At 29.2% G+C, this 15,088-nt stretch overlaps 2 protein-coding genes across 2 annotated transcripts; one reads left to right on the top strand and one right to left on the bottom strand.

Annotated features, from left to right (window-relative positions):
- The first annotated feature begins 2,487 nt into the window (after positions 1-2,487).
- On the top strand, positions 2,488-8,242 carry LOC113377803 (transmembrane protein 135-like). Its single transcript, XM_026618229.1, has 8 exons — positions 2,488-2,591; positions 6,162-6,292; positions 6,362-6,646; positions 6,708-6,909; positions 7,006-7,173; positions 7,241-7,381; positions 7,451-7,617; positions 8,109-8,242. Exons 2-8 carry the CDS (start codon positions 6,174-6,176, stop codon positions 8,227-8,229), a joined length of 1,203 nt encoding a protein of 400 aa, XP_026474014.1. The 5' UTR covers positions 2,488-2,591; positions 6,162-6,173; the 3' UTR covers positions 8,230-8,242.
- Positions 8,243-11,038: 2,796 nt separating this feature from the next.
- Positions 11,039-14,441, bottom strand: LOC113376355. Its single transcript, XM_026616261.1, has 14 exons — positions 14,197-14,441; positions 14,024-14,134; positions 13,759-13,959; positions 13,461-13,686; positions 13,177-13,391; positions 12,946-13,099; positions 12,720-12,883; positions 12,517-12,647; positions 12,373-12,446; positions 12,140-12,303; positions 11,673-11,834; positions 11,402-11,609; positions 11,250-11,329; positions 11,039-11,179 (listed from the first exon to the last, which is right to left on the bottom strand). The coding sequence occupies exons 1-14, from the start codon at positions 14,371-14,373 to the stop codon at positions 11,039-11,041; spliced, it is 2,208 nt and encodes a 735-aa protein (XP_026472046.1). The 5' UTR covers positions 14,374-14,441.
- Between the last annotated feature and the right edge of the window lie 647 nt (positions 14,442-15,088).

Here is a 15,088-nt window from a genome sequence, read left to right as displayed (position 1 = left end):
CAACGATCGTCGGAGTCCGAATTCTCTATTCAATCTCAAGTGGTTAGTCACGCAATATCAGATAGAAAGGAAGGACTCTAATTCTTCCAACACACTGATGATGAGACAAACCTAGTCTCGAAACGTATGTGAAAATTATTATTTAATAAATTAGTGCAAAAAAGAGTTTTTGTTCATATTTCCAAATTAATATATATATATATATATTTAATTTAATATATATATATATAATTAATATAATTATATATATAAATTGTTAGAGTCTTGGATTTGTAAATATTTTGTAAAGCTTCAAATAAAGAATCCCAAAAGTGATATAAAATGAATAAAATTGTGGAAGAAGTAACATTACAAATATGTGACAATATGATCAACATGAAAATAATAAAAATAAATGAGTGGATTACATAACAAAATATTAAAAATGTTAGAAAATTAAATGTTTTAAAAAAAGGTAAGAAGAAACAGAATTAATACCTGTATGATTGAAACGATTTTATCAATAAAAAAATCATCTTTTTATACATTTCTTTTCAGGCGAAGAAATAAGTTTTGTAATTCAAATTATTTTGAATTGTAATTGGATGAATTTTAACAAGATAAAAATTCTGCATGTATAAGTCAAGTGTTTCTCCTTAAAATTTATCCTTTCAATAATCGGTTTGTTACCAAAAAGTTAACTCATAACATCAAAGGAATAAATCTTTTTGTCTCACATAACAAACTTAAAAATATTTGAATTACAAAAATTATTTCTTCGTCTGAAAGGAATTTTTTTTGATAAAATTGTTTTTAGTGAAAAAGTGTTAGTGTATATAATCAATCATATAGGTAATTAAATCTATTTTTCTTAACCCTTTTTTTTTTAAACTTTCTAATTTTCTAACATTTTTAATATTTTGTTATATGATCTACACACTTATTTTTATTCCTTCCATTTTGATTATATTGTCATATTTATGTAATGTTATTTCTACCGCAATTTTATTATTTTATATATAAAATCCACCGTTTTCTACTTTTTTTCAATAAATTGCTTGTTCAACCCCTAACTTAAGATTAGATTCGCAAAAGTCGGCCCAAAGTTGTTCATATCAAGATCATGTTTCTAGACAGAAAGATTCTGAAGATGGAACGTACCTAGTTCCGAAACGTCGACAGTAAATATATAAAGAAATGGTTTAAAAAAAACTTTTGTTTTTTATAACATTTGGATTCTTGTTCGAAACTCTACAAAATATTTACAAATCCAAGACTAATATCTAATATATATATATATATATATATATATATATAGATATATAGATATATATATATATATATATATCTGATTTGCGCTTAAAAAATTGTTACTGAAATTAGTGTAGTGATGAGATAGTACACTCTTTTATATAAATTCGTGTATTGTGAAAAATGTTCCACAAAATGAATATAGTGGATACATAAATGATACTAAAATATATTTATAAAGATATATCAATTAGTATTAGTTAACATATATATAATATATATATATATATATATATATATATATTGATCCTGAACAGATTTTGACAATTCAAAAACCATTGAAAAGATCAGATGATAATCGTGCTGATTAGTTTTTAGTAAAGATAGGCTAAAGATTTTTGTAAGATTTCGATGTAAATTTCATAGTAACAATTCTAGTCTTACCAAAAGTGTCTGAATTATAAAAATTTATTGAAGTTTGGAAAAGTCCGCGCTTTTTAAAATGTAATACAATTAAAGATATTAAAACTCTGTTTGAAAAGTATGTAAATTCCATTGATTAGCTTCGAATAAAAAGTCAAAAAAACAGTTGAAAATTTTATCTAAATAGCTAATCTCAGTTTTTTATGATTATTTGCACGTGTCGGGAAGTTAATGCAAATTGCCTCAAGGCAAAATATCACATACACCAAGTTATTTTAGTTAAATAAAATCATGAGTTCATACAAAAACGCATTACATCAAATTAAAAATTCATTGAATTGAAATATAATTATTTTCGTAGTTTGAGAATTAAGTGAATTCAAATTTTGCGCTTGGATTTAAGTTACTACTAGCTCCATCTTATATCAAATTCCGCAACGTTCACTTTGACATTTCAATTCGATCATATGTCAATTCATTTGACAATTTGTATGTTTTGAAATGGAATATAAACAATGATACCGCCAAATGCAGTTTGTTTTTAAATATTTTGAACAAAATCAAAATATCTAAACACCTGTGTTCATTGCGAACTCGAAGTACGTAGTCAAACAACTCATAAAAAACACCATAAAAGTGTGTGTGTTATCTCAATAAAAAAATGTCTTGAACTTTGATAAAATCATTTGAGTGACGTATATTTGGGTCATTCGAATATATTGATTAAAAACAATATAATTGTTCATCGCAGTTGATTCTGTATTAATAATATCGATTTTTTCAGTCGCCAAAATGGTGTTGTTGAGTAAATTTAAACCAATGATACTACTTGTATTGAATATGTGCACCCTTGGACAAATAGTTGTTCTGATGCCTGTGCTGATTTAACACTTCAGGCTTTCGAGAGGACCATCAAAATATATACAGTTGCATATACAGTAAGTATGAGATACATAGTATTAGAATCTTAGTCTTCAGAATCTAAATCTTTTTCTATTATATATACATATGTATAAAAATCTAAACAAAAATGCGATTCTATTTCATGTAGTTATCAAGATGGAAAATAGCACACGTACCTTTCATGATTCATTGTTGAGCTGTAGATGCATCTTCGAGTGAAATATCCCATTCAACATCACAAAATATAAGCTATAAGCATATCAGTATTTTTGACTTTCAATAAATATACTGTGAAAACCAAATTTATTTTTTACGCCTTTGCAAGTGTGAAGTTGTGTTGGTCCTTTTTACCCCAGCCACACCTTTATAGACGCTGTATAAAAAATCTTTAAAAAACAATTAAAGTATACTTATAAATTATATTTAGATATCGTAAATTTAGGTGGACGATTTTATCTGTAGAGCTTCAAGCCCCGCTTTACTTTATATTAATATCTATATGTACTTACATTTTAATTCCGCAAGAAATGTCTTAAAACAATTTGAAAGTGTTAGAGGTGGTCAACCCGTAATGAAAATAAAATGTTTCTTGAACAAAAAAAAATTAAGCTTCATCAATAATTTCAGTCAAAAACGTTCCCTAACAGATATTGGTATAAAAAATGTTGCAAATACTATTTTTCTTATGAAATAGGGATTTGTGGTAAGAGAGTGAAAATTTAGGGTTATGTGTTTTGTATATACGCATTATAAAAAAAATAAATATAGGCAAAAAATATTTTAAAAATTCTTCCGGGTGGCTAACCTTTATTTTTGGTTTCATTTAAAATATGCAAACCCTGTTCGGTGATAGATGTATCGTTTATGAAAGCATAGGACATAAACACACAGGCAGACATCCTTTATATATATATATATATATATACATTCAACTCTTTTTAGTTCTTTTATTATAGCTTATGCTTTTCATATTATGTACAATGTAAGTACATGCTCATATTAATAAAAAAATTTAAAGTTGAAACTTAACAAGCTTTATAAATGAATGTATTCTCATTCGCTTCTTGGGCGCACCCTACTTCGGCAAATGGGGCATGTTGCATGCATTTGTAACCACGGAAATATGCACTCATCATGGTAGATATGAGAGCACAGTAATTGTCTCACCATTTCGTCCTCTTAAAATGTTCCCAGCAAATGGAACACCTTAACTTAACCGATTTGTTGTTCTGAAGTAATTTTAATGGTCGGTAAAGTAGATATTGTTCTGGTTCTAAAGGTTGCGGGTCAACACTTTGGTTAAGAAAATAATTTAGTATCTGGTCTAAACCCTCTCTGCTCCAAATGTAATTGGCCATGTTTCCTGAGACCATCATTGCCTCACCCCCGACTGTCATCGTGGTTGTCGATTGGACCAAATGAGCACCACCGGCCGAACTCACGAGGTCATGCAGAAAGTTGACTAACGGAGGATAGTGTTGGTGGTGTGTGCTAGTCCCTCGTTCGGAGTTATGATGATTGCGAGAACCAGGGAAAAGTGACGACACCAAATTTCCCACGGGATCGTCAAAGAAGGAAGGGCCTTCATTTTCCTGGTCATTTTGCTGGCCATTTTCCTCCGCACTCATTTCAACTGGTGGATCTAATTCTTCAACGAATCCACATGCGCAATTTGGGCAAACATATCCCGGATTCATCTCATCGAATTCGCTAGAGCATCCATGACAATAGTACCTTGCAGGAGCTGTCGGAATTTCTTCTACAGCAGCCTCAGCCATAGTTGTAAAAAAAAACTCTGTGGTTTCTGTAATATTTTAACTAATTATTTTCATAACACTCCGCTTACTAGATTTAGATATTTTAAATAGGAGTATACAATATAAAATTTATAAATATAATATATATATATATATATATATATATATATATATGTTTAATTTGAGTTTAATAATCGGGCGTAACATCAATAAAAATAGTATGAGTTTTTTTTAAAAATTTATTTATTTAAAATCCATACGTTTCGGCTAGCATCTTAGCCATCATTCAGTGGTAATCAAGTTAACTATAAAAATTGAAACTAAATAAATTATATGAAAGGAAATTTTGTGGAAAAACAATAATAATAATAATGGTAATAAAACACTTACAATTTTGTATCCTAATATAGCATATGAAACCATTATTAATGTGCACATACTCATACCATGGATTAATAATGGTTTCATATGCTATATTAGGATACAAAATTGTAAGTGTTTTATTACCATTATTATTATTATTGTTTTTCCACAAAATTTCCTTTCATATAATTTATTTAGTTTCAATTTTTATAGTTAACTTGATTACCACTGAATGATGGCTAAGATGCTAGCCGAAACGTATGGATTTTAAATAAATAAATTTTTAAAAAAAACTCACTATTTTTATTGATGTTACGCCCGATTATTAAACTCAAATTAAACATATATATCAACATCAAATTCAAGACTATTCAAAAATATATATATATATATATAATTTGTAAATATATATTTCAAAATTGATGTATCAAAATGTTCGTATGCGTGAGTGTATTTGACATTTGTGGGCACCATTCAATTCCCACATTGTTTATCTAGAAGGTTTTGAATCAAAATTTTTGTATTTTTTAAATAACTACACTATTGTAAATTATATATTTTTTATATCAACAGATCTAGATACTAAGTTTAATATTTTATAAATAAATTTATATGTATCGTTATTTAACCATAAAAAAATTTCTTCATTCCCAATGCCACTCTAATTTAAAACGGATTTCATTAAATTTATTTAGCACATTTGATAATTCAAGATTTAAATATATAATATTATCTCTCTTTTCATTAATTCATTAATTTCTGAATTACAAAGCAAAATCTGAATGTTCATTTTTGCCAAAGTAGTAAAAGTAAAAAATTAGTAAAATTTCCCAAAACACATACTGAAAGCGGTTGAAAATTAATTCAATAACTAAGAAATTTATTGGGTTATTACGAAAACGTTTTTCACCATTCTAAAAGTTTTATATTGAAAGCAGAACGTTTTTGTCCGTTAGAAATAGTTTAGTCTAAAATAAATTTGTTTGTTGCGATATTGTTTAATTATCACAACATAAACTTAGGGGTCTACATCATTTAATTAAAAATAAGTTAAATTTAGCTTTTCCGTAAGTTTAAAAAAATCTTAGTCGAAATTCAGTGAAAAACACTCAGACTGACAATATTCGATTACTAAAATGACTATAACGAAATAGAGGTTCGAAGTAAGAGGGTGAAAATTTAGGGATGTATGATAAAACAAAAAAAATGATCAAAAAAGTAACTTAAGGGCGACCAACCCTCACCACTCAGGCGCATGAAATATAGATGTTGTCCAATTCTCCAAGTCATACTGAATGTGATTATAAAATTTTGTTTCATAAAGATTCGTCAAGCCATTTTGGAGAAGAATTACCACTAACATCATGCCACAAAATATATATATAATTATGAGAAAGTTATACTATTGAGTTCTATTTATCGAATGATATTAAAGTTACAAACGGCATGGCCACAAATTATTTATGGTTTATTTCCTGATTTTAGGTCGGACTATTGATGCGAGGCAAAGTACCAAATAAATCGGACTTAAGAAAGACTTTTCTGGGGATTCTACAATCTGCAGCATTTTTAACGACAAATGGTTTTACATTCCCTATGTTTTTATGTTTTCTCAGGTTTGTTTAATCAAATTCATATAACCCACAGAAACAATGTTACTCAATATTTTTATTTTATTATTTCAGAAAAGTTTGTGGCAATTACAATATATTGACAGTCTCATACGTGCCTTCGTTTCTTGCATCGTTTGCTGCAATATTACTAGAACGGCCATCTAGACGAAATTTATTATGTTTATATGTATCAAATGAAGCAACAGAAACTGTTTGGAATATGTTAAAGTCTAGGGGATATGTCCGATCTATAAAATATGGAGAAGTGGGAATCTTTTCCATGAGCATTGCTATTCTTATGTATTATTATAGAAGCAACGACTATTTGAGCAAAGATCAACTTGGACTTGTTTCAAAGTAAATAGACAAAAATGTAATTGAATTATTTTGTCATTTTCAAGGTGATTTTGGTTTTCAGATTCGTTGTGGGTCCTTATGAAGCATTTGGATATAGTGATAAATTGAAAAATAAAAGTGAACAAGCAGTATGTGATATTAAAAATAGAAAAGCTGCCTTGCATAAAATTAAGTTCATTAAACATTTCAATGAAATGATTAAATCTTTACCAAGGCATAACACTTGTTTGCACCCTGCAAGTTGTATGCATTATGTTACACAGGTAAGATATGTTTGACTTACCTAAACTTTTGATTTAAACACTTATACAATCTCGATGAATATTGATTCTCCAGTGGCTTTTACTATTCTTTTCTAGGGATGGTTCAAAATGTTCTCCTTGGGTGTATGCTTTCAATTGGGACTCCGAATTTTCATGCGCATAGGAACAATCGCTAGAAGGCCCAAAGAAATTTCAAATATAATACTCAACAAATCATCATATTCTTTAGCAATGTTTCTTGGTGGATTTACCGGTATTTTTAGAGTAAGATTATACAATTCATTTTGCAATAAGTATTTGAATTTGGAAATCATGAATTAAAAATTTTCAGTTATCATCTTGTGTTTTGAGGTGGATCTCAGGGAAAGATAGGCCAGAGCATGCTTTACCTGCAGGTATTTTAGCAGGATTAGCATTTGGTAAATACCGAAGTAATAACATTGCATTATACGTCATGTGGAAAATGCTTCATGTAAGCTTCTTTACTATCTAATTTATGATTTGTTCTCGACCTTATGTTTATAATGATATAATTTTTCAGATTTCCTATAATATAGCAGTTTTAAAAGGATTTGTACGAGAAGTACCTGGGTTTACTATATTTTTATATTGCTTTAGCACTGCCATTTTATTTCACTGTGCAGTATTAGAACCAACTAATCTTAGACCAAGTTATTGGAAATTTCTACATTCCCTTTCAGGAGGAAGGTAATCAGTAATAATAATAATAATAATAATAATAATAATATATATGTGTGTGTGTGTGTGTGTGTGTGCGTGTGTGTGTGTTGATAAAACCATAAACCTTTTTAAACAGGTATCCACCCAGATAAATATAAAAAAAACTAAATTATGTTTATTAATGTAAATTTAATGGTCCATATGTTTCGAGTCCCAATTTGACTTTTCTTCAGTGCGCATAGTAATATAACTAATTGAATCTAATGTAATTACTAATATATACAATTAGACTTACATATCTATTGAGAAGAGTAAAATTGGAGCTCTGAAACGTATGGATCATTAAATTTACTTTAAGAAACATAATTTAGTTTCTTTATGTTTATCATCTGGATGGATGCCTGTTTAAATAGGTTTATATATATATATATATATATATATATATATATATATATATACATATATATATATATACACAAAGTATTATCAATTATATAATGCCCACTTACGTCCTTTAGGATTGCAAGCATGTCACGTGCGACAATGGATGTTTGGGGTCTTGGTACCACTGATTCTTTGAAGAAGGTGCTAGCTCTCACTGGAACCAAGTTAGAAGTACGGCGAATATTCGGGCTGTGAAAGAAAGAAGAAAATAATATATCATGGCAATTTTAAGTATGTAATATTTATTATGAAACTTTTGTAAGATATTACGTTGAGTAGATACTTTAATACAAAGCACAAATATGCATGACCAAAATGGTGGAAATCTTACATGAAGAATTGAAATATCTTACACTGAATTAAGTTGAATAATTGAATTGTTGAATAATTTGACATGTGAACTTCCAATGATGACATATCACCGTTGTATAAAAGCATGTAAGGTTTCCCTTGAAGTAACTGTGACTGACATGGAAAGTAATTTGTACTAGTATTAATACACACATGAACATAATATTACAAGAAAAAAGCATATAATATATAATAAACAGTGTTATTATAATGAGGTCGACTTATTTGAATGCTTTCCTTAAGCACGTAACTTTAACTTAGAGTATAATAAAGTATACTAATATATGAGGTAGGGCACTGAAATAATAGCTTAATTGCATAGTATAATTAAAATGACTTCACAGGCTGTGATGCTTTGCTATATTACCTTGCCGCACAAGAAAAATAGATTTTCTTTGTTACAGCCAAATAGATATAGTAAAGATAGTTCATTGAGACAATTTAGTGTGGTGTTTGTTATTTACTTTACAGAAATGTTATTTTTGTTACCTGTATCATAAGTACATATCGTTTTTGCGTGTTTCACTTAATTTAAGTCTAATAACGAACCGTATTTAAAGAGTTTTAAAACTAACCTTAACAATGCCGATTAACGATCTCCATGTGCAAACTACGTGATTCGTTGCGTTAAGTTCAGGTTGCATTCACTTCGACGAATGAGACGAGTGCTAATGAATTATCTTGAAGTTGGTGATTGTAATATGTCATGTCAAAAATGACGGGTGAATTAATTAAAAAAGTTTTGTTATGGTGATTAAATAAAAGAATTTTTCATTTTGAATACATATAAATCGAACAAAATTCAAGAAAATACAATTTTACCAGATTTTATTGACTTGTGTGGTTTTCTTTGTTTTATGTTAGGATGCGGCACATGTGTGATAATTGTTAAGGTGCGCGATTGTCACGGTGTCATAAAGTGTCGACAAATTAATATAAATTCCACAATATTAAGAAAAAACTGGTTTTAATAAATTTATTTATTTTTCCACGCTCAAAATGTCTTGTATCAATCATCCAGTGTCGTTTTAAGAATCGTTAAAACTAAATTGCTGAAGTGCAATTAAAATTTTGACATTAGAGTGACATAACTGAAGTCTCGCACAATAATTGCACAATATGAATCTATGAAAAAATGCTTTGAAACGTAAGTCCACATTTTTTAATTAACATAAAATTGATTATCGACTATATCATCACCACTTTGTCATATCTATGTACAAAAAATCAGCTTCAAACTTTTTTGTCCGAATCAGTAAAAACATTCTAAGGCAAAATTAATACCGCGTATATGAAGACCAATATATTAAAAATGCAATACTCACTTATCGCACTCGGTCATGGCTTCACCCAAGCACAAGCGTTAAAATCCCACTTACACAAAACTGTCTTGCTTTCTTCGGCATCCGCAACATGCGGCTAGTCGACCCCATTGCGTTGGCGCTGGGGTTGACACGCCTTTGATGTGATGCCCGCAAGACTCGGGAACCAACTGAAGTAGAACGTATGAAAACAGCAATAAATTAAACAAACATAGATCAACAATGATGCATTGTTAAGATAGGAAATTCGGCTGCTAATAAGTATAATAGTATATACAATTTCCCTCTGTCGGTGTATTTGGTTTTAATTCCTATTTATAATATTTTTAGTACTTGCAGTATCGTTCGCATAGTTTTTTAAAAGGAAATTAAGGTTTTTGCATTCAATGTTAATTACTATCAATTGTTAGCTTTTTGTATTAGCTTTATTGAGAAAATGTCTTCATTTAAAACATTTATTGTACAATTTATTTCATAGGCTAATGTAATAACACTTTTGACCGTTTTCATGCCTGTAAAGACATTTGACTTGTTTTAATTATTACTAATAGGTGTAGTAATTAAAAAATTAACTAGTGGTGCATGGCATTATGTCTTAAAGCGTCAATTTGTTGGATTTGTAAATATATCTGAAAATAGTTATTTTTAAGGTTAGTGTTATTTGTCTTCAGGTGCTATGTAAGTGTTATATGTAAAATTAGCACTAATTTTTAAGAAATATTTGCTAATTTTTCTAAGTTCAAAATTTTGATCTCATTGCGTAAACAAACCTTCAATTTTTGTTAGTCAATCAAGTATAAAAATTATAATATACTAGAGTTTGTTTTGTATACTTATGAGATGCAAAAAAGTATTTGATACTATAAATATGCATTTCATTTGAAGTAAATATGCCGAAACTGTGAACAAATTATTTTAAATAAATTTAGTTTATATATTTTGTATATAATACTTTCATAATTAGATGGTCAACAATGCTCTCATAATATACACATTTCTAATATTCTGATTGGAAATATTATTAGCATCAATTGCAATAACGCAGGTTGTAATTATTAATTAGAATTTAATTATATAGTAATGAACTTTATACAAAAGTACTACAACTTAGTTGCGGTGCAGGTTGCAATTTATTATAAAATTGTAGTTTTACTTCCAAAGAATTGTTAATGGTGGCTGTTGTTGTTTATTGCTAAATATAGTTTTTTAGGAAAATATAGTGTAATATTTATATTTTTGTTATTACTTATGGATTTACATTTGTAGCAATGGGTATTTAAAATTACATTTAATATATATTAAATTTACATGCTAGTTTTTTCTAATGATACTTAAGGTATTCCTTGTCTGATTATCCTGAAGACCATATTTTTGTATGTGGATGACATGAACAGAAATTCTTCATGATTTAATTGGAAGTGTGTAACATCATGGACATTTCTTAGATATCCTGTTGATATTTGCTTCCAACCCTAAAATAAAATGAGAAAGGATTAAGTTTACGGAATTTCGTAATGATTGTATTTGAATTTTCTAACTTACCTCAATGTATGTATAATCATAAATATAAAAGTTTCCATTATCTGTGGTCACACATAATAATACTTCACCTTTTTTGGAATCTGAAATTATAAAACAAGAGTATTATTATTTAATGCTGAATTTAATAGTATATTTAGTTAGGCTTTTTTTACTTTGAGGGTAGAAAATATGCAATCCACGCAAATATGACTCATATATAAAGCTCTGGAAATAATGGAACATATCCAGCTGTTCTATGTAACGATTAATTCTAAGAATTTTATAATTCTCGTCGCCCACAAAAATAAATTGCTCTTTTCCAAAAACTGCGCTAGCCATCAAGCCACAACCTTCTGTCGAAACTGTACGTACTGGTTTGAACTGAAATTGTAATTGATTAATAAAAATTATCATGATGGATCATTTTCACCAAAAAATGTTTACCTGATAGTTTTCTTGGTCGTATTTCATTATTTCAAAATATGCTTGAATGTCCTCATTTTGCACAGCGTTGCAGATTACAAGATGTGTCCCAAAAGGACTCTGCAGAAGTTCTAAGGTCGTTGCAGATCTTGTTGAAATATACTGAACTATGTGTGTTTCCCTCTAATTAAAATAAAATTAAAATTGATTAATTAACATATAATTGAATGACAGCAAAACGTCGCCTAAACAGATTTCCTCCAAAATATGAAGTATTTGAGTTTAAAAAAATCATGTGTGATTTAAATCGTTAATGTGCTCGGTCATTATAGTTCTACATTGCTTACTGCTATTTTTATAATTATTTTGGTTTTGATGAAGGTGTTTTCGTCAAGTTTTACCTATGTATGTAAATTCACAATCAGAGCATCTAATTTGGTAAACTAAACTTCTAAAAGGATTTTTGTTAAATCGATATTATCACTTACCGTTGTCATGTTCAATTCGAGTAACAAGGAATCGATATCATGAGAATCAGATGATTTATCATAATACATTGCCAGTACGAGAAATATACGACTACTACGATCTCTGAAGAATTTTGCATCACTCAAATATCCATTGTAATATTTTTGGTCAATAGTAATATCACCTGTGTGCAGAAATAATTTCATTTTAACCAGATTTGGTCAAATTTTAGTGAATAAGGTTGAATACATACCTATAGGTGTACTGTCAGGTGTTTCGCGTTGTGGTTCCATCCAAGTAACGTAAGTTAATTCTTCATTAGCAGTACTGGAAACAAAGATTAAAACTAGCTTTCGTGTAAATTTTGTTAAGTTTTAAATGTTAAATATTGCCTTACCTGCAAAATGCACTCGTGCTAATTGAATTCGTAAAAATATTGATACCTATACCATCATCATGATAGGAAAATACTCTGTGTGTAGCATTTCCAGGCAAAATAGAGATAGAACGCTGATTTGGTATATCTACCTACAAAAATATGAATAAAGTAAATGAACATTTAATAATGTTTGTAATATGTTGTATAATTTTATGACTAACTGTGTATTGTACAGAGCAAGGACAAAATTGTGGCAAATAACAGACTTCTCCTGATACATCATTCGAAAGTTGTAAAAATCCTGGCCTGATAGTCTCGACTTTTTTGGATGGCGGTTCTAGTATCCGTATTTCTGATGGCTCCAAGTACAAATAATGATAATACGCTGTGAATAGTATTAAAAATTATATTTGCATTTTTCGAAATTATTAAACTTCAGACTCTCACGTTTAATGCTGTTGAAGGTGTAATTTAATTTCGTGTCCATCTCTTGGGCAAATGTATTGTCCAGGAAAGGTTTCGCGTAGAAGTTTAACCAGGTTTGATTCTCATAGGCATGAGCATATAAGCCATTTAATAGCTGTACTGGATTATTAAATACCTATAAAAAGTTAACACATTTATACAATGAAAGAAGCTACTAGATGAAAATTGGTATGTTGCTGGTTTAATATTTACCACATGTGATATATAATAATCTTTATTTTTCCTAATACTATTGGAATACGTAGTTTGCAAATGAAAATCGTTCAGAAATTTTGCGGAAATATCTCCATAGACTTTTAAACCCTTCTCGAACACTTTCATTCCAGTAATGGTGTCCGACGTTGCTACATCAGTAAAAACGACTTCATCCAAAGATATATTGTTTATTTTTGACACAAAAGAAGGCCCTGGGGATTAAAATATTTAACTAAATGTTTTAATTACATATATTTTTGTTTTGGTGCTATTTTAAATACCTGCTATATTTAATTTTGCGAATTGGACGTGTGCTGATACATTTTGGGCATCGCCTCGTAAACGTACTCTTTTAGACAAAAATTCATCCAAATTACGCCCATTTATATCCTGTACTTGCAAATTATCTTTTATATGCAAAGTATTGAATACAATATTAGGAATTGGACGATCATTTTCGAAGAAAACCACATCATTTACTGCAACACTATTGACCAAACCTTCAACCTAGAAAAGAAATCACCAATAAATAGGACGAAGGATACGTTTCTGTTTTATTGAAAGGATGATGAATCTTACTATCAAATCGTCAACAAACACGTTTTGTTTCAAAATCTTGCTGCCTGTTATGACAGCATCTTCATTTTTCCAAACAAGACTTTCATTCAATTCATCGATTTTAACACCATTGATGATAAATGCATCAAAGTCACCCAATACTTCACCTTGTGACAATACTGTAGGGCTAATAAAAGTTTTGGAACAGCTAATGTGCTTAACCTGCACACAAAAGAAATAATATAATAATGATTTTCAATGCCTGAAAAAATAAAGTTATACAAACGTCTGAGGAATGTTTGAATAAAGCGTCTTGCGCAATATAATCCAAGTTTACGTTATTTATGTAATTAGTTGTTATGATGTTGTCGAACGTAACTGCTCCTGTAAATCTCACCTAAAACAATAAAACAAATATACTTTGGAAGTATAAAAGCAACACTATGAATCGTGGTATACTTTTCCAGTAATATTTTTAGCAAATCCATCAGTAACAGCATTTTCTACTATATTTTCAAGAACTTTGGTCAACTCTGGATGTTGAAGTTGGTTTTGGATGTACATCAACTTCCATTTCTTATTTGGCATTTCGTATAAATTTGAACTATTCACAAAACATTGGCTGTTCCATATCATATTTTGCACACTTAAAGGTGATTTGAACCAAACCGGAGAATTGATTTCATTAGAAATGGAAATATCGATTAATTGCTGCTCCGTATTTATATATTCACATAATTTGCGAATAAATTATCTGAAAAAAGGTGCATAGTTGAGTGTCACAAGTAGACATCTTCCGTTGCTAGTCTTGGATTTTAATTGAACCTGGTATGATGATATCTTTGGTAATCAGAATGACGTTCGCTTTTCTTTTGCCTCCGTTTTTTACCACCAAATCTATCATCATGCCGAGTTATGCAATAATCCAAGAAGGAATAACAAAAAAAAAATCAGTATATAATTTTAAACATTAATACCTGTTTTGATGTTTAAAATTTCGTAATGCCCAGTAATATTTTGACTTGTGGATTTAGTAAGACCATAGTTATATAAATCGTATAAATTACACCAGATATTTCAGGAGCTGTTAGTTCTTCTAATATTGTCACGGCGCTGTAAATATCTTACGACCACCATTTGTTTGTTTGAGTCTTTGAGAACAACCTACAAATCATTGCCAATAAACGTAAAATTAATGGTTGTTATTAAAGAATGTAAATAGTAGTTACCATGTCCAAATATTCTGCAAGATCAATTCATTCACTGATTGAAGATTTTTGATTTCTTTAATATGAACGCTCCCGTTGATTCGAATAACTTTTGGTGATTCTCCATCATTTTCATTGCTACG

Source organism: Ctenocephalides felis, unplaced genomic scaffold (genome assembly GCF_003426905.1).
Source record: "Ctenocephalides felis isolate EL2017-DRISC unplaced genomic scaffold, ASM342690v1 CF-g0.4_SCAFFOLD_01886, whole genome shotgun sequence".
Classification (NCBI taxonomy): Eukaryota; Metazoa; Arthropoda; class Insecta; order Siphonaptera; family Pulicidae; genus Ctenocephalides; species Ctenocephalides felis.
The sequence above is the reverse complement of the archived record's forward strand: the minus strand, read 5'-3'. Positions and strand labels throughout refer to the sequence as shown.